Source organism: Polypterus senegalus, chromosome 9, assembly GCF_016835505.1.
Source record: "Polypterus senegalus isolate Bchr_013 chromosome 9, ASM1683550v1, whole genome shotgun sequence".
NCBI lineage: Eukaryota > Metazoa > Chordata > Cladistia > Polypteriformes > Polypteridae > Polypterus > Polypterus senegalus.
This window is the reverse complement of record NC_053162.1, coordinates 18,747,295-18,774,357: the sequence shown is the minus strand read 5'-3', so window position 1 is coordinate 18,774,357 and position 27,063 is coordinate 18,747,295. Positions and strand designations below refer to the sequence as shown.

The following is a 27,063-nucleotide window of genomic DNA, read 5'->3' as shown; positions in this document are numbered from 1 at the left end:
TAACTGCCATTTTTTTACTATTATCACTGGAATTTGCAAGTTTCTAAAGTGCAATATTGTCCAAGTAGTACTTCAGAGGGTGTAGAGACATAGTCTGTTCCAACTCTGCTTTAAAACAAACAGAGAGTTTATAAGTAATCAACAGAGGTTGGGACACCTGTGCAAATTGTTTGCTTCAATTTACAAATAGATTCATTTACTTTAAGGCGGCACAGTGGCGCAGTGGGTAGCGCTGCTGCCTTGCAGTAAGGAGACCTGGGTTCGCTTTCTGGGTCCTCCCTACATGGAGTTTGCATGTTCTCCCCGTGTCTGTGTGGGTTTCCTCCCACAGTCCAAAGACATGCAGGTTAGGTGCATTGGTGATTCCAAATTGTCCCTAGTGTGTGCTTGGTGTGTGTGTGCGCCCTGCGGTGGGCTGGCACCCTGCCCAGGGTTTGTTTCCTGCCTTGTGCCCTGTGTTGGCTGGGATTGGCTCCAGCAGACCCCTGTGACCCTGTAGTTAGGATATAGTGGGTTGGATAATGGATGGATGGAATTTACTTTAATTGCTGCTGAACATCTGTAGGTTGTAAACTATTAGTTGGTATCATGCGGTGGCCATTTGTAATATTCTGAAATTGCCTTTTTTTCAGTTTTTAAATTTAAACCTATGGCTGCTTACCTTTTCACCATTTTCATTGCATTTCAACTGATTAAATTTGAAGAAAAACTGGAAAAACTAGTACAGTACATACACACACACGTACTATATATATATATATATATATATATATATAGTGGCAGTAGGGGGCGCTAGTACTCCCTTGAACCCTCAGGTACAACTCCAGACACCAGGTAAAAGTCCAATACTTTTTATTTCGTTCTTCAGTGCACCAAGCACCCTCCACACTACTCATACAATTACACTAAACTCTTTTTCACACAATCAACTATTAATTAACTCTCCTCCTCGCCCAGACACTTTGCTCCTCCACCTCCCAGCACAGCTCAGTGTCTGGACTGAGGCACCGTCCTTTTATAGCCCCTGACCCGGAGGTGTTTCTGTCCCAGCAATCCACAGTTCCTTATTCCTTCCGGGTCAGGGCAATCAGTCTTTTACTTTAACCCGGGAGCACGTCGTTCCTTCCCGTCATGTGACCGTGACGTACCCCTGGGTCATAAGGCACAAAAGAGCCCATAAGCCCCCCCACAGCGACTCCTGGTGGTCCCCATGCTGTGTATAAATACTACAAAGTCCATGAGGCCCTGCTGGACCTCGGGGCACTATCCTGCTGTCGGGAGGGCTCCTCCCGGCGGCCTGGGGGTGAGGACCGGCATGAGAAGCCGGCAGTCCTCCACAATATATATATATATATATATATAAACCCCAAATCAGAAAAAGTTGGGACAGTGTGGAAAATGTGAGTTAAATAATAAAGCAGTAATTTACAAATTTCCCTTAACTTTTATTTCATTGCAGACAGTATGAACACAAGATAATTCATGTTTTTTTTGGTTAACATCATTTGATTTGTAAATAAACATCCATTCTTGCCATTCAAGCTTGTAACACATTCCAAAAAAAGTTGGGATGAAGGCAATTCAGGGGTAGTAATGAGGTATAATAACTAAATAATGATGTGATTTGAAACTGGTGATGTTAACAGGTGATCGCAATCATGATTCGGTACAAAAGCAGCATCGAGGAAAGGCCTACTCCTTTAGGAGCAAAGATGGGCAGAGGATCGCCAGTTTGCCACCAAGTGCAGGCAAAAATCTTTGAAATGATGAAGAAAAACGTTTCTCAAAGACAGATAGGAAGAGATTTGGGCATTTCTCCCTCTACAGTGCATGACATAGTGAAAAGAATCAGGGAATCTGGAGAAATTACCGTGCGCAAAGGCCAAGGGCGCAAGCCTAAACTGAATGGCCGTGATCTTCGAGCCCTCAGACGGCACTGCATTAAAAAACGTCATTCATCAATAAATGATATAACACCTGCAACACTTAATCACTTGATTTCTTCAATGCCTAAACGTATTTTAAGTGTTGTTAAAAGACAGGGGAACTGTACAAAGTGGTAAATGCTGTACTGTCACAACTTTTTTTGAAATGTGTTGCAAGCCTGAATGGCAAGAATGGATATTTATTTACAAATCAAATGATGCTGACAAAAAAAACATGAATTATTTTGTGTTCATATTGTCTGCAATGAATTAAAATTTGAGGAGAATTTATAACTTGCTTTTTTGTTTTTTTATTCACATTTTCCACACTGTCCCAACTTTTCTGATTTGGGGTTGTATATATATATATATATATATATAGTACAGGCCAAAAGTTTGGACACACCTCCTCATTCAATGTGGTTTCTTTATTTTCATTTTCACCATTTACATTGGTAGATTCTCACTGAAGGCATCAAAACTATGAATGAACACATGTGGAGTTATGTACTTAACAAAAAAAGGTGAAATAACTGAAAACATGTTTTATATTCTAGTTTCTTCAACATAGCCACCCTTTGCTCTGATTAACGTTTTGCACACTCTTGGCATTCTCTCGATGAGCTTCAACAGGCAGTCACCTGAAATGGTTTTCACTTCACAGGTGTGCCTTATCAGGGTTATTTAGTGGAATTTCTTGCTTTATCAATGGGGTTGGGACCAGCAGTTGTGTTGTGCAGAAGTCAGGTTAGTTGGACGATCATTTATTTTTCAACAGGACAATGACCCCAAAGACACCTCCAGGCTGTGTAAGGGCTATTTGACCAAGAAGGAGAGTGATGGAGTGCTGGAAATGGTCACGAAAATAAAGAAAACACATTGGATGTGGAGGTGTGTCCAAACTTTTGGCCTGTACTGTATATCTATACATATAAAGGAGAGTTGGGATCCGAGAGACTGTGTTTGTGTGTAGATGGAGAGTTAAGGCGGGTGGGGGAGTCACGTGATCATCTCCCCTCCCATTCACCTCATTTCATTCACTTCATTTCGCTCCGAGTTGAGCTCCGCAGCTGACGCGGTCTTGCCATTCTTTTTCCTTAGTGTTTAGTCCTCTCTCCTTTACTGATTTACTGTTTACTAGACGCAGTACTTAGTGAATAGTATTTTTTCCTTTAGCGTTTCTACTTAGTGTTTCTTAGTGTTTAGTAGACGCGGTGTGCCCGGTGGTGTTGCGGTTTACTGTTACTTTCTACTTCGTTTTTGTACTTTAGTGTTTAGTAGACTTTTACTTTATTTCATTTACTGTTGTTTTTTTACTGTTGTTCCCGGCGGTGTTGCCCTTTTTTACTTTTTCTCATTTAGTGTTTGGTAGACTTTTACTTTATCTCATTTACTGTTGTTCCGGCAGTGTTGCCATTTTTCCCGTTTCTATTTTTTATGTAGCATGTTCACGAATTAGTCATAGAGAAAATTTATATATTTTGGCTCCAGGAGGACAAACCAAAAATGTTGTATATAAAGAAGCTCAATAAGTCGCATGTAGATACATAATTATTCCAACTACAGCGACTGCAGCGAAGCGCACAAGGTCTGCTAGTATATATATATATATATATACATATATATATAGCTATAGTAAATGTAGCTAATGGAACCAAGGGGTCACCCAGGCCTGGGTACCTTTTAGCCTATTATTAGTGATGAGTGAAACTGAATTCACTGCAAAACCTAGATTTTGTGACCAGTGAAATTTGCACCACTGACTCAGGAAGAAAAGTGTTTAGAATATATAAAAACTTCCAAATCATATATTAATTTTATCTACAGTCTTGTAGCAGTGCTATTGTGGGGACTACAATTCCCATCAGTCAGATGGGAGTGTGCTGGGACTAATGGGTAAACTCCCTGATCAGTGTGCACAAAGATTAAATAAGTGGCAGAACACCAGCAGAACCAGAGTCTTACTTTGTCTATGAAAGTAGCTCCATCCTCACTGAAATGACCAAAAAGGCGTACAATGTAGCCGTTTCCCTTCAGTGGGCATGTGAGCATCAGTGGAAAAAGGAAGAGAAAGTGCCCTCCTTGGTTAAACCACGTACCATGGGATTTATTTGCATTTCACACATGTATGCAGTATTCAAACTGTACAAAGCACAATTTGGATATATACAGGTAAGAAACACAATATGAGCCACAGAAAGCAGCACCTCAATGCTTGCTGTTTTGGAGTATGGTTAATTTCCATGAAGAGTGTCCAGTATGGGAATGAGGCATTGTGATGAGAAGGATCCAATCAGAGGAAGGCCACGTTATAAGTACAAAACAATTAGAGCTTGATTGGTTTCTGCATTTTAAAAACACTACGCTTTTACCCCAACACACTGCAATACTTAGCCTCTGTTTTTAGAAGTATACAGCTCTAGAGAATGTTTTTAAAGTCTCCATATTAATGGTTTAAAAACGGCAGGGTAATGTGGATGAAAGGCAAAAATAAGACTAATGTCTGTGTTTTTAAACAAAAAATGTAGTAGTGTGAATGTAGCCTGCATTATCATGAAGTTGGTGATACTTACCAGGAATATTTATTTATTTACTGGGTTCATCTTCTCTCACTTTTTATGAATAACACATAAAAAGTATATACACACCCATTTACATAGTGATCCTATCCAAACTAAGTCTTGTGTGGTGCCAATTGCCAGTCACTCACTATCACCAGCACTAACTGACGTGTGGGTGTCGTCATGATACACATATAAGTGCTGCTCTTTTGGTTATATGCCACTTATTAACCAAATTATGTCTTGGTTTTACCACAATTGTTCTAATTATAGATAGATAGATAGATAGATACTTTATTAATCCCAAGGGGAAATTCACATACTCCAGCAGCAGTATACTGATACAAAGAAACAATATTAAATTAAATAGTAATAAAATGAAAAAATTAAAATAAAATTAATGTTAGCATTTACTCCCCCGGGTGGAATTGAAGAGTCGCATAGTGTGGGGGAGGAATGATCTCTTTAGTCTGTCAGTGGAGCAGGACGGTGACAAAAGTCTGTCACTGAAGCTACTCCTCTGTCTGGAGATGACACTGTTCAGTGGATGCAGTGGATTCTTCATGATTGACAGGAGTTTGCTTAGTGCCCGTCGCTCTGCCACAGATGTTAAACTGTCCAACTTTACTCCTACAATAGAGCCTGCCTTCTTAACAAGTTTGTCCAGGCGTGAGGCGTCTTTCATCTTTATGCTGCCACCCCAGCACACCACCGCGTAGAAAAGGGCACTCGCCACAACCGTCTGGTAGAACATCTGCAGCATCTTACTGCAGATGTTGAAGGATGCCAACCTTCTCAGAAAGTATATTCTGCTCTGAGCTTTCTTACATAGAGCATCAGTATTGGCAGTCCAGTCCAATTTGTCATCCAGCTGCACTCCCAGATATTTAAAGGTCTGCACCCTCTGCACACAGTCGCCTCTGATGATCACGGGGTCCATGAGGGGCCTGGGCCTCCTAAAATCCACCACCAGCTCCTTGGTCTTGCTGGTGTTAAGGTGTAAGTGGTTTGAGTCGCACCATTTAACAAAGTCTTTGATTAACTTTCTGTACTCCTCCTCCTGCCCACACCTGATGCAGCCCACAATAGCAGTGTCATCAGCGAACTTTTGCGTGGCAGGACTCCGAGTCATATTGGAAGTCTGATGTATATAGCTGAACAGGACCGGAGAAAGTACAGTCCCCGGCGCCCTGTATTGCTGAACACAATGTCAGACCTGCAGTTCCCAAGACGCACATATTGAGGTCTGTCTGTAAGATAGTCCACGATCCATGCCACCAGGTGTGAGTCTACTCCCATCTCAGTCAGCTTGTCTCTAAGGAGCAGAGGTTGGATGGTGTTGAAGGCACTAGAGAAGTCCAAAACATAATTCTTACAGCACCACTGCCTCTGTCCAGGTGGGAGAGGGATCGGTGTAGCATATAGATGATGGCATCCTCCGCTCCCACCTTCTCCTGGTATGCGAACTGCAGAGGGTCGAGGGCGTGACGGACCTGTGGCCTCAGGTGGTGAAGCAGCAGCCGCTCCATGGTCTTCATCAGATGTGACGTCAGAGCAACAGGCCGGAAGTCATTCAGCTCACTAGGACGTGATACCTTTGGGACAGGAGTGATACAAGATGTTTTCCAAAGCCTTGGGACTCTCCCCTGTTCCAGGCTCAGGTTGAAGATGCGCTGTAGAGGACTCCCCAGTTCCAACGCACAGGCCTTCAGCAGTCGTGGCGATACACCATCTGGACCCGCTGCTTTGCTGGCACGAAGTCTTTTCAGCTCTCTGCTCACATGGGCTGCTGTAATTGTGGGTGGGGATGTCTCACCTATGCTGGTATCAGCAGAAGGATGGTTGGAGGATGCAGTACTCCGAGGTGAGAGTGGGTTACTGTGATCAAACCTATTAAAGAAGTTGTTCATTTGGTTTGCTCTCTCCACGTCTGTCTCGATGGCGGCACCCCCTTGAGCTGCAGCCAGTGATAATCTTCATCCCATCCCACACTTCCTTCATGCTGTTGTTCTGCAACTTCTGCTCCAGCTTTCTCCTGTACTGCTCTTTCGCTGCCCTGAGCTGGACTCGGAGTTCCTTCTGCACGCACTTGAGCTCATGCTGATCACCACCTTTAAAAGCCCTTTTCTTCTGGTTCAAAAGGCCCTTGATGTCACTTGTAACCCATGGCTTGTTGTTAGCATAGCAGCATACTGTTCTTACTGGAACTACAATGTCCATACAGAAGTTGATGTAATCAGTTGAGCGTCCTTAATAGCCTTGGTCCATCAGATGAGCCATATTTATGTTAAAATACACACATGGAGGTTTGGGAAACCAACCACAAGGGATGCACAAACCAGTGTGTTTCTTCATGCTGGTCCCAAGCCCGGATAAATGGGGAGGGTTACGTTAGGAAGGGCATCCGGTGTAAAATTTTGCTAGATCAACATGCAGACAACAATACAGATTTCCATATCAGATCGGTCGAGTTCTGGGTTAACTACGATCGCCACCAGTACTATTAGCCAACAAGGTGCTGCTGGAAATTGGGCCACTGTTGGTCGAAGAAGGAGAAGAAGAGGGGGAAGACATGTCCGGAGGAAAGAGGAAAGGAGGAAGGTAAAGAGAGTGGAACTGAGGGTAGGAACTTTGAATGTTGGCAGTATGACTGGTAAGGGGAGAGAGTAAGCAGATATGATGGAGAGAAGGAAGGTTGATATATTGTGCGTGCAAGAGACTAAATGAAAAAGAAGTATGGCCAGGTGGGTCGGAGATGGATTCAAATTGTTCTATCATGGTGTGGATGGGAGGAGAAATGGGATAGGGGTTAATCTGAAGGAATAATATGTCAAGAGTGTTTTGGAGGTGAAAAGAGTGTCAGACAGAGTAATGATTATGAAGCTGGAAATTGGAGGTGTGATGATGAATGTTGTTAGTGCATATGCCCCACAAGTTGGGTGTGTAATGGGTGAGAAAGAAGATTTTTGGAGTGAGTTGGATGAAGTGATGAACAGTGTACCCAAGGGACAGAAAGTGGTGATTGGAGCGGATTTCAATGGACATGTTGGTGAAGGCAACAGAGGAGACGAGAAGGTGATGGGTAGGTATGGTGTCAAGGAGAGGAATGAAGAAGGTCAGATGATCGTGGATTTTGCAAAAACTATGGACATGGCTGTGGTGAATACATATTTTAAGAAGAGGGAGGAACATAGGGTGATGTACAAGAGTGGAGAAAGATGCACACAGGTAGATTACATCCTATGCATAAGAGTCAATCTGAAGGAGATTGAAGACTGCAAAGTGGTGGCTTGGGAAATTGTAGTTAGAGAGCATAGGATGTTGGTCTGTAGGATGACGTTGGAGATCAAGAAGAGGAGGAGAGTGAGAGCAGAGCCAAGGATCAAATGATGGAAGTTGAAAAAGGGAGACTGCAACAACAACAACAACAACATTTATTTATATAGCACATTTTCATACAAAAAATGTAAATCAAAGTGCTTTACAAAATGAAGAATAGAAAAATAGAAAACACAATAAAAAATAAAAATAAGTCAACATTGATTAACATAGAATAAGTAAGGTCCGATGGCCAGGGTGGACAGAAAAAACAAAAAAAAACTCCAGACGGCTGGAGAAAAAAAATAAAATCTGCAGGGATTCCAGACCAAGAGACCGCCCAATCCCCTCTCCAAGGTTGAGTTTAGGCAGGAGGTGAGACAGGCACTGGGTGGTAGTGAAAAGTTACCAGACAGCTGGGCAACTACAGCAGATGTAGTAAGGGTGACAGCAAGAAGGGTGCTTGGCATGACATCTGAACAGAGGAAGGAGGAAAAGGTAACCTGGTGGTGGAATGGGGAAGTACAGGAGAGTATACAGAGGAAGAGGATGGCGAAGAAGAAGTGGGATAGTCAGAGAGATGTAGAAAGTAGACAAGAGTACAAGGAGATAAGGCGGAAGGTGAAGAGAGAGGTGGCGAAGGCTAAAGAAAAGGTGTATGATGAGTTGTATGAGAGGGTGGACACTAAGGAGGGAGAAAAGGACCTGTACCGATTGGCTAGACAGAGGGACCGAGCTGGGAAAGATGTGCAGCAAGTTAGGGTGGTAAAGGATAAAGATGGAAACATACTCACAATCGAGAAGAGTGTGTTGAGAAGATGGAAAGAGTACTTTGAGAGGCTCCTGAATGAAGAGAATGAGAAACAGAGAAGGTTGAAAGATGTGGAGATAGTGAATCAGGAAGTGCAACAAATTAACAAGGAGGAAGTAAGGACAGTTATGAAGAGGAAGGAGAATGGAAAAGCCGTTGGTCCAGATAACATACCTGTGGAAGCATGGAGGTGTTTAGGAGAGATGGCAGTAGAGTTTTTAACCAGATTGTTTAATGGAATCTTAGAAAGTGAGAGGATGACAGTGGAGTGGAGAAGAAGTGTACTGGTGCCAATATTTAAGAATAAGGGGGATATGCAGAGCTGTAGTAACTACAGGGGGATAAAATTGATGAGCCATAGCATGAAGTTATGGGAAAGAGTAGTGGTAGCTGAATTAAGTAGTGAGGTGATGATTAGTGAGCAGCAGTATGGTTTCATGCCAAGAAAGAGTATTTGCGAGGACAAGGAAAAAACTTTCATTTTGCTGGAATCCAGGCACTTCTAGGCAGGTGGCGCAAGTGCATTGAGAAGGGTAGAGACCACACTGAGAAATGACATTATCAGTTTTGTTAAGGGTCATTCCATTTTCTAATAAATCCCATTTTCTAACTTTAGCTTGACTCCCACTCATGCAACACACTGCATTGTCACATAAAATGACCATTCTCACAGACCATAACAATACCCCAGATATCATACTAACTTCCAGCATGTTCATACGCAATAACATTGCATTAATCATCGACTGCAGTACTTTCATTGTTATAAATTTTTTGTCATGATTTTTTATGGCCCTGCCATGTTGATGACTACAGGGTGAAGTGTCATGCCAGTGCACCTCACCATAAAAGATGATGGAATGTCCATCTAAACTTTAGATCAACAAAGCAACAATCTATAATAGCTTAGCAGTAGTGACATGAAGTGAGGTCCGTGACAGCACAAATTTTTACAAATTCAGTGCTGCCAAGCTTATAAGGACAGGGCGCAGGTAGATAGCAGCATGGCAGAGTAGCACCAGAGCTGTTGATGGGGTTATTGGCTTTCCTGCATTCATGTGCAGACGCACACACTCTGGCCAATTTTCTTGTTAACACTCCAGGGTGTGTAATTAGGCACCCATGCTCAACAACATTTAAAAAGTGAGACAAAGCAGAAAATGGAAAAAAATGAGTTGGAAAAGAAATGCTAAGGCAAAATCAGGAGAGCTAGAAAAGGCAGAAGAGGAGTGGTGGTAGTGTGGTTGGTCCCCTGCAAGGCACTGAAGGCAATGGTACTCCAAGGGGTGTCCCCATTGAACAATTGTGTCAGAGTGGGAACTGGAGAACAAACTTCCTAGAGATCCTAGAAGAGCTGACGGAGCGTATGGGAAGACGGAGGTCTGGCTAGGTGCGTATTGGCCGTTGCATGCAGGTGGCAAAAGACAACTGTAGCTTACGGTGTCACCTCCAGCTGGTATGACCCACAGGGTGAGCTGAGGATACAGAAAGAAACAGTGGAGTGGAGTCCAACTGGCTGCCTTGGAGTTTACCTTAATGGGATTTTAAATTGATTTTAATTGTTTAATTTTATTTATTTAAGATTTGCACTGCACTTTATTATTGGTACATTGATTTAATAAACTTGCACTATGCACTATTTGGATAATGTGAACCAAATTGTTGTCCCTCACTTACTGCTGTGCCCATCTCCGTTGTGAACTAGTATTGGGTCATGAGGACTGTTTACTGTTGGGTACGCTGCCTGGACTTTGACCCCGACAAGCAAAGCAATACTTATCAGGGAGAGCACTGACACACTTTACAAGAGGGATATCTCAAACCCAATCCCTGACTCTCTTAGAAAATAAAATCCCTGTCCCCCAAAGTCCAATTTTGTACTAACAGTGGTGGGAAAAATAATCAAATGTCCCGATTGCTGACGTTTTGTAGAAATTCATTCTATACTGGGGTTAACGTTGTGTTTTTTAAACCACCAGTGACATCATTTTAAAACAAACAGTAGTAATGCTTCAGCGTTTGGGGGACAAGTTCAGTTAGGTGGGCGACTAATTAACACCTAGTGTGTTGCTTTTCGTTCATCAGTTTTTAGTTTTGTTAATTTTTTCGTAATGCTCCAGGGTTGGTTACACATTGAAAAGTTCATTTAGATTAGGTACATTGCTAGGCTGATTTCTGGGCTGGCATGGTGGGAGAATTAGTTACATTAAATGCACATTAGCTTAAAAGATCCATATCTATTTTCTGGTTTGTGAAGCCTATTATTCCAAAGCTTCTTTTAAGCCATTTTAATCTGCTGGTGGCATTTTCAGTTTGGAGCCTCCTGACCCCGCTATTGTCTGCTGCTGTAATTCGTTACCAATGCACCCCATGCTTAGGAGAGTCAAGGATTATTATCTATAGCCTTAGTGTAGATGGGTCTTGAAACACAATCCCTCCAATCTATTCATAATTTCATTTATAACTTGAAGGGGCAAGCACAAGGTAAAATAATTCAAAAATAAAATGGCATTTGGTATATTCCTTTATTTTAAAGCAACATAAATCAACCTTTTCCAAGACAGAAACATAACTGTGTTTTAATACCTGCCTCAAATTGAATGATTTTAGCTTGTTTTTAAAATAAAACTGACTTGTATATTGTTCCCATGAGACATTAAATGAAAAAGAATCTACATGTACATAATGCTAATGTCTAACTGTCTGTCTGTATTGCGATCACTCGCAAACAAATGAGGTCATAACCTTGATCATGGCCTTAATTGAAAGGATATGACTAGATTTGTTCTGGAAATTAAAAAAAATAGTTAATGACAATATGGTGGGAACTTTACTGGTGGACAGAAAAGTTTATCGTAGTTAAAGCACAGCCCCGCAAACCTATCTATTGGTAATCCCCCAGGATACAGTGCATGCATGTTTAGAATTCATAATAAAGTGTATGTTTTTATTTTTGAACTATAGGTTTGTGAGTTTCAGTAATGTATATTTAATATATATATGTATGTATATATATATATATATGTACTCTCTATATATATTATCCTTTTCAGAATTAATCAAACTTTAATGTGATGTTCAGATTTTTTAAATTCTAAACTTAAAACTACCAAGAACTCACATCCCGCAAGATGAGACTTTGTGCCAAGAGATTTAACCACGCCCGGTAAATAAAAGACAAAGAGTAGGACAGCTTCTGTACAGGCTTTTAAATGTTTGAAGCGCCACGTGAGATGCAGATTATGCGGCGCAGCAGCTGATCAAGCAAAAAGGAGGTAAAAAAAACTATTTGTTTCACATTGTATTACCGTTTAAGAGGTGGTTTCAGAGGAGCGACTGCGTCTACGTGGGGTGCGTTCAGCCCACCTCTTCACAATGTGAGCAACAGAGACGCGAAGTGGCTGGTGCGTAGCGCAGGCCAGGGGTGTTGGCGAGCGAAGCGAGCAGGGGGCGAACTGGCAGCACCGAGCATCAAAGCAGTGCTACTGTTCCTGTGTGGTTTCCCTTGATTTTTTAGATTCACATCCCTGACGCACCTTTATCAAATACACTGACATTAACTGCATATCTTTTTATAGTTCAAGGTATCTGATTGTAATCAACCAGTAACCATATAATGGTGCACAGAATGGCCAAATTATTCCAAATGCCATCACTGCTTTAGTGTTGTTACTCTCACTGCACCACTCAGAGTATTTTAACCCTCTGTATCTGAGTGTGCAATCACAGCTCTACAGCAGCTGATTGGAAAGTTCTACAGTAGCTGAGAGCGCAGAGGACTATCAGGGTATAGCATCTAGCCCTGGAGAGTGTTTATAACACAGCCATGCGCACAGTCTATTTGAACATCTCCCATCTGGCAAACTCTTCACAGCCTTTCCTGTAAGGACCTCACGGTTCAGAAACAGTTTCATCCCAAGAGCTATAAACGCACTCAATCAGTGCTCCTGGTAGAAATGTTTTTACTAATAAGTACAATTACTTCACTGTAAACTTGTGAACCATTTGCACTATCTGCACTGTATGTAAATGTATATTGTACTTATGCTTTAATAGTGTATATTTTTCATTGTATTATTATTATTATTATTATTATTGTCTTAATCGTTATCATTTTATAGGAAAAAAATTATGGAGGATTTGCATAGTGAATCTTATTGTACCATACAATAACAATGAATGAATTTAATTCAATTCAATAGAAGAGAGTGCATTATTTGATAACGAATGGCTCATAAGTCGATTTAGATTTCCAAGAGCAATTCTTCTTGGAGCTTTGTGCTGTTAGAATACTAGGATGTATACTTGATATAATTTTTAAGATGAAATGCATTAAAGTATATAAATATATATATAATTATACTGATACATTTTTAACTTCATTTAAATCATGTATACTGTTAATAATTAAACATGTGTGGGTACGGTGGCACGGCGGTAGCGATGAGCTGGCACCCCATCCTGGGATTGTTCCTTTTTCTTATGCCTTATATTTGTATTAATGTTTTACTGATAATTATTGTTGTCTTTTTGCTTTATATTTTTTGATGTTTTATTTATTTATGTAGTTGAGTGTGTGAGTGCACAATAAACTGGCACCTTGTTTAATATTAATAAATTTTCCACACCTAATACTGCTATTAGCCTGAGGAACTCCAATCTGAAAAATGGGGCTTCAGAAAGTGAATGGATCATTTACAACATAGAGCATCTTGTTCTGTATAGTAACAAAATTTCTCAAAGAATTATCCTTTGGAGTTTTTAAACATTGGGCTTTCACTTCCGTTTGGATTATTACAACAGTATTGATGGGTGATATTTCCTTTTTTTTTCTTTTCCCCACTTTAGGGATAATAACTTTATAAAAGACTTCCCCCAGTTGGCTGATGGCCTGATGGTGATCCCCCTTCCAGTTGAAGAGCAGTGCCGTGGAGTTCTTTCTGAGCCACTTCCTAACCTGAGCCTCCTGACTGGTAGGTTCATCACATTTTTCTACTTTGAAAACACAAAATGGACAGCAAAAGAGAATTCATGTTTTATGTGTTATGGAATTTATGTGCAATGCTAATTGTTATGAATATATGAATAATCTGGCCAAAACTCAAAAATGAACTTCCCATACCCAATAAAGAATACTTAGTTAACAGAGACAAATATCTAACAACTCAATTAAACAAAAAGAGAAGCTAAATAACAATAATTAATTAAATGAAAATTCTTTAAACTTGTTCAATAATACAGTGCTTAAATTAAAGGAAAGCTACTCAAATACAAAAGGGAAAATGAGAAGAAAATTACTAATACAGAAAAAGGTAATTCCTCTCACAGTCCAGAGACATGCAGGTTATGCAGCCTGGTGATGCTAAATGGGTTCCGGATTTACAAATAGATTTAAACGCAAAACACACTTGCAGAATGAAACAGGAAATGTACTTGTGTCTTTCAACATCAAAAAATGTTACATGCAACAGAAATAGGTAAATACCAAAACATCAGCATTTTAAAATACAGTAGAAAAGATATGTCTAGTGTCCACTGCTGTACTGATACAGATTTAGTACACGCCCTTCATGTGATATGTTTTGAAGGCCATATTGTCACTCATTCTAATCCTGAACCTACCTTGTAGGCTCTGAATGAAACTGGAAATAATTACAAAAAAAAGCAGAGGAAACCGAGAAAAGACAAAAATGGTGAAGTCAGGGAACAAGACAGTCCTATTAATTGTGATCACTTTGCAGAGATCTGTTTTCACTTTGACATTAAGGAGTCTTTTTTCTGTTTATCAGTGTCTAAAAAATGTCAAATAATTAAATCCACTAAGTTGTATAACAATAAAATGTGAAATCTCCCAACTGGGTGAATATTTCACATAGGTACTGTATGCAACAACAACAACAACATTTATTTATATAGCACATTTTCATACAAACAGTACCTCAAAGTGCTTTACATAATAAAGAATAGAAAAATAAAAGACACAATAAGAAAACAAAATAAATCAACATTAATTAACATCGAATAAGAATAAGGTCCAATGGCCAGGGTGGACAGAAAAAACAAAATAAAACTCCAGAAGGCTGGAGAAAAAAATAAAATCTGTAGGGATTCCAGACCATAAGACCGCCCAGTCCCCTCTGGGCATTCTACCTAACATAAATGAAACAGTCCTTTTTGGATTTAGGGTTCTCACAGAAGGACTTGATGATGATGGTCACGTAGACTTCTGCCTTTTAATCCATCCATCATTGTTGGAGCATCATGAAGTTTTGAGTAGGTGGAGGTGGCGCAGGCCACCACCACAAAGAAACCGGCAAAAGAAACGGATAAAGAGAGTAGGGGTCAGTACGGATTTTAGAGCCACCATAAATAGTTATTATGAGGAAATTGAACATATAGAGTATCAGGATTAAGTTAAATTAAGTTAAATTGAAGTTATAAAAAGGCCATGTTAAAGTAATGTGTTTTCAGCAGTGTTTTAAAGTGCTCTACTGTATCAGCCTGGCGAATTCCTATAGGCAGGCTATTCCAGATTTTAGGTGCATAACAGCAGAAGGCTGCCTCACCACTTCTTTTAAGTTTTGCTCTTGGAATTATAAGGAGACACTCATTTGAGGATCTAAGCTTACGATTTGGAATATAAGGTGTCAGACATTCCGATATATAAGATGGAGCGAGATTATTTAAGGCTTTATAAACCATAAGCAGAATTTTAAAGTCAATCCTGAATGACACAGGTAACCAGTGTAGTGACATCAAAACTGGAGTAATGTGTTCAGATTTTCTTTTCCTAGTTAGGATTCTAGCAGCTGCATTCTGCACTTGTTGCAAGTGATTTATGTCTTTTTTGGGTGGTCCTGAGAGGAGTGCGTTACAGTAATCTAGTTGACTGAAAACAAACGCGTGAACTAATTTCTCAGCATCTTTCAGTGATATAAGAGGTCTAACTTTAGCTATGTTTCTTAATTGATTAAATGATTAATATGCGAGTACTGTATTAAGAGTTTATAGCCTCTATATAGCTATACAGATGGCATTGCCAAGACATATGTGTACGTGCAGATAATACAATACTTAACATAGGTCAGCAGCACCAGCCTGTGCCTTCCTATTGCTCAAGTCCAACATGAACTTATGATCAAGTTTGTGTCAACCTATTTAAGTGACTTACCTGTTTTTTGTGATCGGTCCGTCTTTTCAATAAATAATGTTTCTTTCTTTCTCCTAGATCAGTATAGTCCTTAACTGTGAGGTGCGACTGTTCTGCTCTGATGCGCTATGGCAGTGAATGCTCTTAGACACGTCATTTGCTGCCTGCCCTTGTTCTCCAATATTCCATTACTCAGTAACTCTGAAGATTCCTCTTTCTTCCAGCAAAGGAGAACTCCACTTTGTAGTTTAAAACACACATCACAGTATACATCTTTCAAAAAAAATCCTTTAAGTTCTTGTGTATGATATTTCTCTGGAGACTTGAACATAATCTTAGCTTAGTAGCCAGATCAAACATGAAGGCTTAGGTGGTTTGCTTTGCACCTTCAAAACATCTGATACAAGCGTACTTTGTTATCTCTACAGGTACGACACCGTAACCTACACCTGAGGCAGAATTACAGACGCTCTTTGTGATATTGTTAATCTTCTACCAAACAGATCTTTTCCCTTCAATAATCTGCAGTTCTGTTACAGTTGATCTAACAGACGCATCATAAGTGATGTAAGCAGTGTATGCATTAAAGTTATTTTTTAACATAATATGACAGGTGTAACATTCTCAAACCCTATTGATCCTCTTTAGGGTTATTGGGGGCCAACGTTATCATAGCAGCATTTGAGAAAAAGCCGGACCCGAACCTGGACAAGGGTGCCAGGCTGCTTAAGTACAAGTCTAAATATCAATTGCCAGTTTTGTGTTTTTAATGATTTTATCTTATATTAAGAATGATTATACATTTTGGCTTTAAATGAGTCAAACACACTCGATAAGATTTACATTTTTGCCAGCGTTCCAGCAGGAGCACAGGCCGGTGAAGTGACCTGCTCAGGGTCACGCAGTGTCAGTTCCATGATTTGAATCCAGCACTTCACATTTTGGAGTCTAAAGCTTTCACTACTACGCCACACTGCCTATCTTCTAGTATTTTGAACTATCACTTAAATATATTACGCATCTCTGGACCTAACACTTTGTTAAAGAAACTGTAATTATTGTTGCACTTGAGCAAGTTGGGAGCATCAACACAGCTCTGTGGAGGTAAAGTCACTGGCGGTAGCAGGATTTGCACCACAACCACTGGGCTTGAGCCTAAAGCCTTAACCACTAGGCTATACCGCCTATCTTCTAGTATCTTGAGCCCTCATTGAAATGCATTATGTACCTCTGGACCTTAAACAAATTGTAATTATTGTTGCTCTCGACGTTCATCTGCATCCAGCCCTGTATGTAGGCCCTCCAACCCGCAGGGAAAAACTTGGGGTGTTGCTGGCAGAATTGGCAATTCAGCCACCATAAAAAACCTCACACTGTTCCACTCCATTTGAACTAGTGTGGTGCTGAGGTGTCACCCATTGCATGGCTGCACTTGGGTCCTAATCTGGATCCTGAGTTGATTTGTCGTGTTGTGGGTGCAGTAATGCGCTGTACCAGCGCATGCTCACGAACCTCCTCCTCCTCCTCTTCCTTGAGCGAGTTGAGAGCATTAATACAGTAGCAGGATTTGCACCCACAACTGCTGAGCTTGAGACTAAAGCCTTAACCACTAGGCCACACCGCCTATCTTCTAATATCTTGAGCGTACATTGAAATGCATTACGTATCTCTGGAGCTAACGCTTTGTGAAACAAATTGTAATTATTGTTGCCACACAGTTCATTTTAATCCCACCTCCTTCCCTATCAATCCACTTTAATTTTAAATAATTTCAATTATTCATTTTTTGGTTGACCCTTTATCTAAGGTGACTTAACGACATTTGAAATACAATTAATTACATTTATGTAGTATTTCTAGTTGGAGCACAGGCACGTGAAGTGACTTGTTCGAAGTCACACAGTGTCAGTACCACGATTTGAATCCGCAGACTTAAGTTTTGGAGTCCGAAGCCTTAACTACTACGCCACACTGTCTGTCTTCTAGAATTTTGAACCATCACTTGAATGTATTACGTATCTCTGGACTTAACGCTTTGTTAAACAAATTGTAATTATTGTTGCTCTTGAGCAAGTTGGGAGCATCAACACAGCACTATAGAGGTAAAGTCACAGGCAGTAGCAGGATTTGCACCCACAACTGCCGGGCTTGACGTCTAAAGCCTTAACCACTAGGCCACACCGCCTATCTTCTAGTATCTTGAGCCCTCATTGAAAAGCATTATGTATCTCTGGATCTAATGTTTGTTACAAAATTGTAATTATTGTATTGCCCACAGTTCAGTTTAAGCCCACCTTCTTCCCTGTCAATAAACTTTTGAAAATTTTTTGACCCCTTTATCCAAGGTGACTTAACAACATTTGAAATACAATTAACTCTTTGAGGGCTGAATATTTTTCCAGTCCTTTGCTGCATACCGTGACTGCTGTCGGCGCCCGTTCAGCAACTCTGGCAGCAGCGGGGGGCAATTCAGTGACCAGCAGGAATATGTGATGGGCCGGCTGCCTGGCTGTCTTCGTGCAGCATTAGTGGTCGCAGTGTGACGCAATCTGGTTTGTACCTCTTGTCATCATAAGAGGCGGTCCTCCCGGGTGAATGTTGGCGTAGGCCCATTAGATACACGGACATGTTCAGCACCACGATCAGCTGACGCTGGTCCCTTTACTTTCGTTTACGATCTTCAGATCACTTACATCAAAATCCAACAACTCAGAGTCCGACTCTGATATGATATGCAAAACATCGTCCACAGAGTATTTTGTTTTGTGCATTCGCTTTGGTCTTTCTCTAGATGTCGATGCCATTTGAAGGGGTGTTTGCTCTTCGCTGCTCATGCACGCGCAGGAAATCTCGGTCAAATCAACAAAGCTAACTTTAAAGAGAGTCGAATTAAAATATAACGGTGAGTTTTGTCACAGTTTACAGCTGATTACCATCCTCTACCCCTGAATTTCGACAAAAGTCGACATCCACCCTGAAAGAGTTAATTACATTTATGTTGTATTTCCAGTTGGAGCACAGGCATGTCAAGTGACTTGCTCATGGTCACACAATGTCAGTACCATGATTTGAACCCACAGACTCAAGTTTTGGAGTCCGAAGCCTTAACCACTACGCCACACTGCCTATCTTCTAGTAGCTCGAACCCAATGTATTATGTATCTCTGAACTTAACACTTTGTTAGAAAAATCGCACTTATTGTTGCCTGAAGTTCAGTTGAAACCCACTTTCTTCCCTGGAAATCCACCTACATTTTAAATAATATACAGCATTAACTTTTTGGGTGACCCCTTTATCCGAGGTAACAATATTTGAAATGCAAACGATTACGTTTCTGTTGTTTTGCCAATGGGAGCACAAGCAGGTGAAGTGACTTGCAAGTGGTCACACAGTGTCAGTAGCAGGATTTGAACTCACATCCTTGGGGTTTGGAGTCTGAAGCTTTAACCATTATGCCACCCTACCTATCGTCTAGTATCTGGACTCAATACTTTGTTAAAAAAAATCTGTAATTACTGTTACACTTGAGCAAGTCGGGAGCATCAACTAAGCTCTCTGGAGGTAAAGTCACAGATGGTAGCAGGATTTCAACCCCACAATCTCGGGTTTTGGGCTCCTAAGACTTAACCACTACATCGCACTGCCTTCTTATATCTGGTATGTTGACCCCTCATTAAAATGTATTACGTATCTCAGGACTTAACACTTTGCTAGCCCTGTGATATTCCTTGCTGTATTTTGTAGCCTTTCAGTGCATTATGCAGTAAATTAATATCAGCCTCAGACAAACACAGGGTACTTTTAGAGCCTACAATGTCCACACAAAGGCAAGCTGAAGAGTATTCTTCCTTGAATAATGTATGATGGGCAGGCTGATTTTATAATAGCACTCTGTTGACATAACATCCACCCTTTAGTAATTTATCAGGGCATTTTAAAGTTTACCTTTTCATTACGGCTGCTTCGGAATTGTCTCGGAGGTCATCCCCTTGCTATGCTCACTCGAAAATGACTGAGCGCATTTGTTTGAAAGTGTGCAGAGCCATTACTCTCTCCATTAATATGCGTTTAGCGCAAACACTGACAAGAATTTCAAAGCAGGCTTCGGTTCCTGCAAGATAACAAGGGTTGGCTTTGTTCCTGCTTAACTAAAACAAGGCAGATGTCTGTTTATGCGTATTTTTTGAACATAATGGAGAATCTTTTTTTACATCCACCTTAATATGCATAAAGTGTTATAGACATGCCAGGAATGTATTGATTTTATAAATCTGAGTTGTTTAATTACTGGTGATTAGCACCACAGCCTCAAAGCTACAGAGCCTATAAAAAGTCTTCATCCCTTCGACATTTTCACATTTTATTGTTAGACAACATTGAATCCCAGTGGATTTCATTTGACTGGATTAACAAAAAAGACTCTTTAGTGTTAAAGTGAAACCAAATGGCTGAAACGTGGTCTAAATTAGTTACAAATATAAAACACAAAATAATTATTAGCATAAGTCGATCAAACACAGGAAGCTCTGCAGACTACTTGTGACTTTACGCTGTAGGAAGATACGTAAATGAATCAATTTAAATAACATTCGATCTCACTTTTATATAAGTAACATATACATGTTTTTCATATAAAGACCATTGGCGAGCTCTGTAAGCCGTGTTGTACTGTTGAAGGACAGGTGTGGGGCAGACTGACTGGCAGGATGACGCCGGACCTGTTGCTCCATCCAAACAGTGCCATCTTTCACCTTTACGCCTTGTGGTCGATGCCTTGGAGGACCAGAGGAGGGCGTGTGCCTCCTCCAGACCGAGTGGGGGCGTCCGTCCTGGTTATGCAGGGGGCCTCGGGTAGGGGGCTTTGAAGCCCAGCCCTGTAGGGACCTGTGGCCACTGCCAGGCGGCGCCCCAATGCCTAATTGTCCCTGGAACCCAGCACTTCCGCCACACCAGGACCTTTATGTGGCGCCCGGAGAGCTGCCAGGAGGACAGCCGACACTTCCGCCACGCTGGGGCGTGGCTAAGGAGGGGATACCGGCAACACCTGGGGCTCATCCGGGAGCATTATATAAGGGGCCGCCTCCCTCCAGTCAGTGGTGGATGTCGGGAGGAAGCAGACAGAGCTGGAGAGAGAGGACGGGAGGCGGCCAGGAAGGCACAGAGACTGTGGGCCTGGACATTGGGGAAATCGGTGCAAGAAGGCACTGGGGGTGCACGTGAGCATAAACATTGTATATATTGTAAATAAACGGTGTGTTGGGTGCAAAATATGTTGTCCGTCTGTCTGTGCCAGGGCCAGCGTTCACAGCCTGGTGTAGCTGCGTTGTTCTTATGTGTGAGTGGATGTTTCTTGCAGGGAGGGCTTCTGTTCTGTTTCTCAGATGTAGAACCCTATTCCTCATCTGAGTTCACCTCTGTTATAGCACATCTTTTTGTGAAAACAGCAGTGTCAGATCGGGGCGAGCGTGAACGCGACTGACAGAATAAAACTGAATAATAATAAAAAAAAGCTAACCTTTACCTTTCATTTTTAGTTATGTGTTTAACAATTACTGCCTCACATTTCATCCTACATTTACACAGATCGTTGTAGACACAGAACACATGAAATGTATGTGTTCTAAATAACGATATATTATTTACACTATACAACTCCAGGCATCTCACATCCAGATAAACAGACTTGAGCTGGGAGAACTTGCCCGATTTGAGCTCTGTCGAGGGAGATGGGATAGGATAGCAGGCTGCTTGCTGCTTGTACTGATCGACACATTTACAAAACAAAAGACACTGACGGAGAGGTGCAAAGGAATTTAAGGTGGCCCGGGATTACGAGTTTTTTCATAGGCTTCAGGGATTCTAGTGTTAAAGATGCTGAACCGCCAACTCCATTGTAAAGTGCTGTTAAAAGCAACACATATTTAATGTTATCTACACATGGAATTACATTGTGTTATCGTATTACTTTTGAATATGACTCAGTGTTATAAACTATTTCATAAACAAAAATGCAATAACTGACTCTTGCATGAAGTAAAATGTGAAATTCTTCAACTTTCCTATCAGTAAAGTACCTGAATGTTAGGCTGTGCCTACATCGTCTAACTTGTTTGTACCTGATGCTACAATGTAATTCTGAACTGGATTTAGTGTGATTGATGATGTCTGAATGAATGAATGAATGTAAATTTTCGTGCTTGATTTGCTTTTAATTATTTGTATTGATTTCTATTATTTGTGGGCAGCATAGCACTTAGTCTTACTGTCCTAGGGTGTATTCACACTAGGCCCGTTTGTTCCCACCCATGCCCAAGTACGATTGTTCCCCCTCCCTACTCCCCACACAGGTCTGCACGCTGCACACTGAGCTTAACGTTCGAGGCCCAGGCAAGCTTTTGTCATGACCATGTGACTTTGTGTAAAGAAAAAAAAGGTCCGAACACGGAGTGGCAACATGCATGTCAAAATGATTTGACTTAATTTGTGGTTGTTTTAGAGTCGTGTAGGGCAGGATAACGCTCAACACTCTTACAGATTTATTGAGAGTGCAGCAAAGTTTTTTGCTGTTAATTGTGCTGCAACAGTGACCAATGAAGTTAAGGGAGGAATTTGCAGCTTTTATTGACAACTACAATTCATATTCATGTGTAAGGCGAGAATAAAAACCTGTTTTTAACTTAAATGGTGTTGAATGAAATGAGAATTACACTATTTGACTTGTCGCATCATTGACGTCATGTCTGCTTTCGTGCTCGGGGACGTTTAGCGATCACACTGTTCCCAAATCTTTCTGAACTGTGCACAGGCACACCTTTTACAAACGGGCCAGGGCATAATATGGTTGGCTCGGCACAGAGCGATCACACTAGTCAAATGAATTAGACTGCGAGGTTACATGCAGACAAATGTGCTCGGGCATGGAACAAATTGCCAGTGTGAGTACACCCTTACAGATTAGCGTCCTGGGTTTATCTATCTCTCTGCAGTTTGTAGATTTATAACGTCATGTCTACAGACTACAGTGAAACTCTTACTTGCATGTGCTAATCAGTATGTAGCAGGTTGCTCCATATCTGCCTGAGTTTTCCTCCAGAACCAAATTTTTCCATTCACATGCCAAAGATTAGCATGTTTTGTTAACTGGTGATTCCAAAATGGCTCTGTTGAAATGTGAGGTGTGTGCATGAGGGAGTCTGTATTGAAGTGGCAAGTAGGGCCATCTTAACATATGGGCACAGTGTGCACTGGCCGGGAGCCCATGATGTTTCTGATGCCTATGTATGTTTCTGTTTTGCGGTCAAAACAGGAACCCCAGCGCACTACTTTGTCCGGGGGCCTGTGATGCTGTTAAGACAGCCCTGATAGCAGAGTGGGCAACAAACTAATCATTGATGATAAATTAGATTACGTGGGTATCAGAATGCTATTTACAGTAATTATTAGATTGAGCATTGGGTCCTGCATTGTTTTCTGTGTCAAACAGTTTGTGATGGTGATGGAATTTTACATGCACTATATAATATAAAGTTTGTTTGATCGATTCATACCAAAAACTGGCTTTCTTGCAAGAAGTGAAAACACTTGACTTTTCATTTTGTGGTATTGTACCATCAACAGGACATTCTTACAGCATTTTCTGATTCTAGACACAAAAAGACAACATTATTAATGGCATTTTTTTATTTACAATATAGGGGATTCCAAACACAATGAAGCAACAGGATACCCCATGGTGCAGCAGTGGAGAGTACGAAGTAACCTCTACAAAGTAAAACTCAGTGCAATTACCCTTTCTGCAGGTAAGTATTTTATATACTGGAGGTAGTACTCTTTTTATCCACACAGGTAACCAAAAGGCATGAGACGATAAACTTAACCCAATCATATTGGTAAAGAAGCCGTGAGAGGACGTGGATTATAATTTCTTTTTTGCTGTTTAATTGAGATAATGGAATCATTTTCTTGAGATCTTGAGAAAACAAAGTTTCCTTTTCTTGAGAAAATTGAATGATTTTCGTGAGATCTCATGAAAAATTAATATTTACCAAAGCATATAGTTTAACGCTTAGCTTATTGGATATCTTATGATAACTTAAACACGGGTTGCTAAAGCATCTTATGTAGGAAGTACAATCATGTTTGGACCAAGAAGGCATTCTGCAAAGAAGACGCAGAAGACTTGGAAGAAGGGGACCAAATCACATTGGGCACATGAACATCTATGATAAGCTCACAACGGTGCAGAGGCAGGGGCAGGAGAAGGGAAAAGGTTGGTGTGCCAAAAAATAATCAGATCAGATTTCCGCACTGAAACAGTGCCTACGTTAGCCATTGCAGTTTGACACGAAGCAACGCAAAGCAGACATGCAAAAAAATCATCCAACGTGTTTTTACTACCACTGGGGGAAACGACTAATGCAAACAGTCTTACATCTGTGTACATATCAAATGAATTTTCATCAGTTGCTATCATTGTTTTTATCAGTTGCTATTGTGTTAGCGAGCTCGCCAAGAGCAAAGTTTAAGTTTCATTTTGTTGTGATTTCAAGAAAATCGTTCTGTTATCTTGAGAAAATAATATGAAGCAACTACCGATATCGTACTTCCTTGAGAAAACTATTCTGTTATTCAAGAACAATAAAAAAATAATAATCTTGTACATCCTATCTTGGATTTTGTATATTGAGACTCAAGGTTCACAATAATATATGCCTACTACATGAAATTTTAATAAAAGTACTGTATGTTTAGTGTTATGAAATTTTAATAAAAGTACTGTATGTTTAGTGTTGCTTACTATTAGACATTCATAAATCAAAACACCATACATGTTTTCCTTTTTTATTAAAACACAGTCTTAAATATTAACAATGTTTTAAGGTTCCCTTATCTAAATGTTAGCTGAACCTTTTTGTTTTGTTACAGTTTTCATGAAAATATTATGCCATCAAGAGTAGGCCTCCACACTGAAAAACAGTGAGCAAGCCGTAGACTACCGTTGCATGGGGGCAGAAAACCATTTGTATATATGCTGTTCAAAACGCAAACACTAAAGAACGTTTTCACATCAATTCAAAGTTTTATCAATCCAACTTTGTTCGATTTTCATGTACGATCAAATCCATGGAATTAAACATCAAATCTACAGTATTTGTATGATCGTTTTATAAATGAGGCCCCTATTTTCAAATGCAGAGCCAGGATGCTGTCAGAGTTGAGTTTGCCTGTTTACCCATATTTCAAATCCATCCATCCATCCATCCATCCATCCAAGAGTATGTCCCTTTTCTCTGCCACCACCTCCAGCTCCTTTGGGGGGATACCGAGGCCTTCTCAGGCAGGCTGGAAGATATAATCTTTCCAGCATGTCCTAGGTCTGCCCTGAGGCCTCCTTTTGACATACTAGAAACATCTCTGCAGGGTAGTGTCTAGAAGGCATCCTGATCAAATGCCTGAACCACCTCAACTGGCTCCTTTCAGTGGCTATTTCAGCTCCTCATGAATGTCTGTGATCCTCACTCTGTCTGTAATGCTGAGCCTACAAAGGTCATTTCTGACTCTTGTATCCGTGATCTAGTTCTTTTAGTCAATACCCAGAGCTTGTGGCCAAATGTGAGGATAGGAATGCTGATTGACTCATAAGTCGAGAGCGTTGCCTTTCAGCTTAGCTCTCTCTTCACCATGACTGACCGCTACAAAGGCTCCATAACTGCTGGTGGCGTTCCGATCAGCCTTTCGATCTTTAGGTCCCTACTTCCCTAACTTGTGAACAAGACCTCGAGATACTTCAACTCCTCGGCTTGAGGAAATACTTGCTCTCCAATCTGGAGGGAGACTCCACCCCTTTCCAGCTGTGAACCATGACCTCAGACTTGGAAGTGTTGATCCTTATCCTGACTGCTTTACACTAAGTCACAAACCACCAGAGTGCACACCTGAGGTCACCACCCAATGAAACCAGCAGAACCACATCATCTGCATAAAGCAGAGATGTGATCCTGAGGTCACCAAACCAGACCCCTTCTACCCTGTGATTCCATAAAAATTATGAAACAACATCAGTGACAAAAGGCACAAATGGTGGTGTCCCACACCCTTTGGGAACAAGTCTGAGTTAATGTACATATTTCAAAGATATTTAATACTGGAATCTCCTGTGGTCCTGTGTAACTAAATATAGGGTGGTCCAGATTTCATTACGCTATAACTTATTAAGTTTATTACATAGAAAATCACCCAAAAAATCCCAGACCATCGAGAAATGTGCAAACTGACGACATGAAGAATCGTCTTTGCGCCGAACTGGAATCATCCCCGCATAAATCGAAGTCATCCAGATGATCTGGATCTGCATAATTAGATCTGGACCACCCTGTACTCCTAGCACTGGACTGGCACACTACCCAGGGTTGGTCCCATGATTCATGCCTCATCGATGTCACAAGAATAGTCTTTGGTTTCAAAGTTTCCTGACTTGTTATGTTTAAAACAATGACGGATTGAGGTATCCATTATTCTGACTGCTCCCAAACACTTTCTTATTTCTGTGCTGTGTGAACAATGCTGAGCAATCATAAAAACCGAACTAGAAATGTTCACTGTAAAACTATGGTGATAAACGTTCAATCATTAAAATGATGCACAGGTGTTTTCCACTACCCATTCCTTTTATAAACTGCTTACTTGAATTCAAAATTCAGGGACCTGGGATGTATCTTGGCAATACTGTGCATGAACATTAATCCATGACACTCACACACACATACCAGGCCAGGTCACAGTTACTTATTAAACTAAATGGACTGTCCTTGGGATGTGGAGAGAAAAAATCCACACACACAAATAGGCAGAAAAGCAAACTCCAAATAGACAGTGTCCGGAATGAAATTTGAACCCCTGCTAGAATTGTGAGTCAGCAGCAGTACCCACCATGTCACCAAGCTTTGTTGAAATGTCTTGCTAATGTGGCTCTCTTTTCCACACAGGTTACTCCAAAGTTCTGAAAGTGCTGAATGCTCACAGCAGCCGAGAAGAGCTGCTATCATTCATCCAGGAATATGGCAGCCATTACATTGCAGAGGCCCTGTATGGCTCAGAGCTCACTTGCACCATCTACTTCCCCAGCAAAAAAGTTCAGCAGCAGCTGTGGCTACAGTACCAGAAGGGTAAGCAAGGCCGTTTCAGGAATTCCAAGATACAAAGCCTTAAGCACATGAGGAAGATATTATTTTAGTTTATGAGTCAAAGACCATACAGTCACAAGTTTAACATTTGTATTTCAAGAAATATGAAAAGTA

At 40.8% G+C, this 27,063-nt stretch overlaps 1 protein-coding gene across 2 annotated transcripts in view; it reads left to right on the top strand.

Moving 5' to 3' along the window:
• LOC120535132 (astrotactin-2-like) overlaps positions 1–27,063 on the top strand; it is a 2,291,264-nt gene that overhangs the window by 1,687,211 nt on the left and 576,990 nt on the right. For both annotated transcript variants that reach the window (XM_039762741.1, XM_039762742.1), the window contains 3 exons: positions 13,464–13,588; positions 23,461–23,565; positions 26,752–26,931. In XM_039762741.1, the coding sequence (XP_039618675.1) occupies positions 13,464–13,588; positions 23,461–23,565; positions 26,752–26,931 (410 nt within the window). The remainder of the gene's footprint in view (positions 1–13,463; positions 13,589–23,460; positions 23,566–26,751; positions 26,932–27,063) is intronic.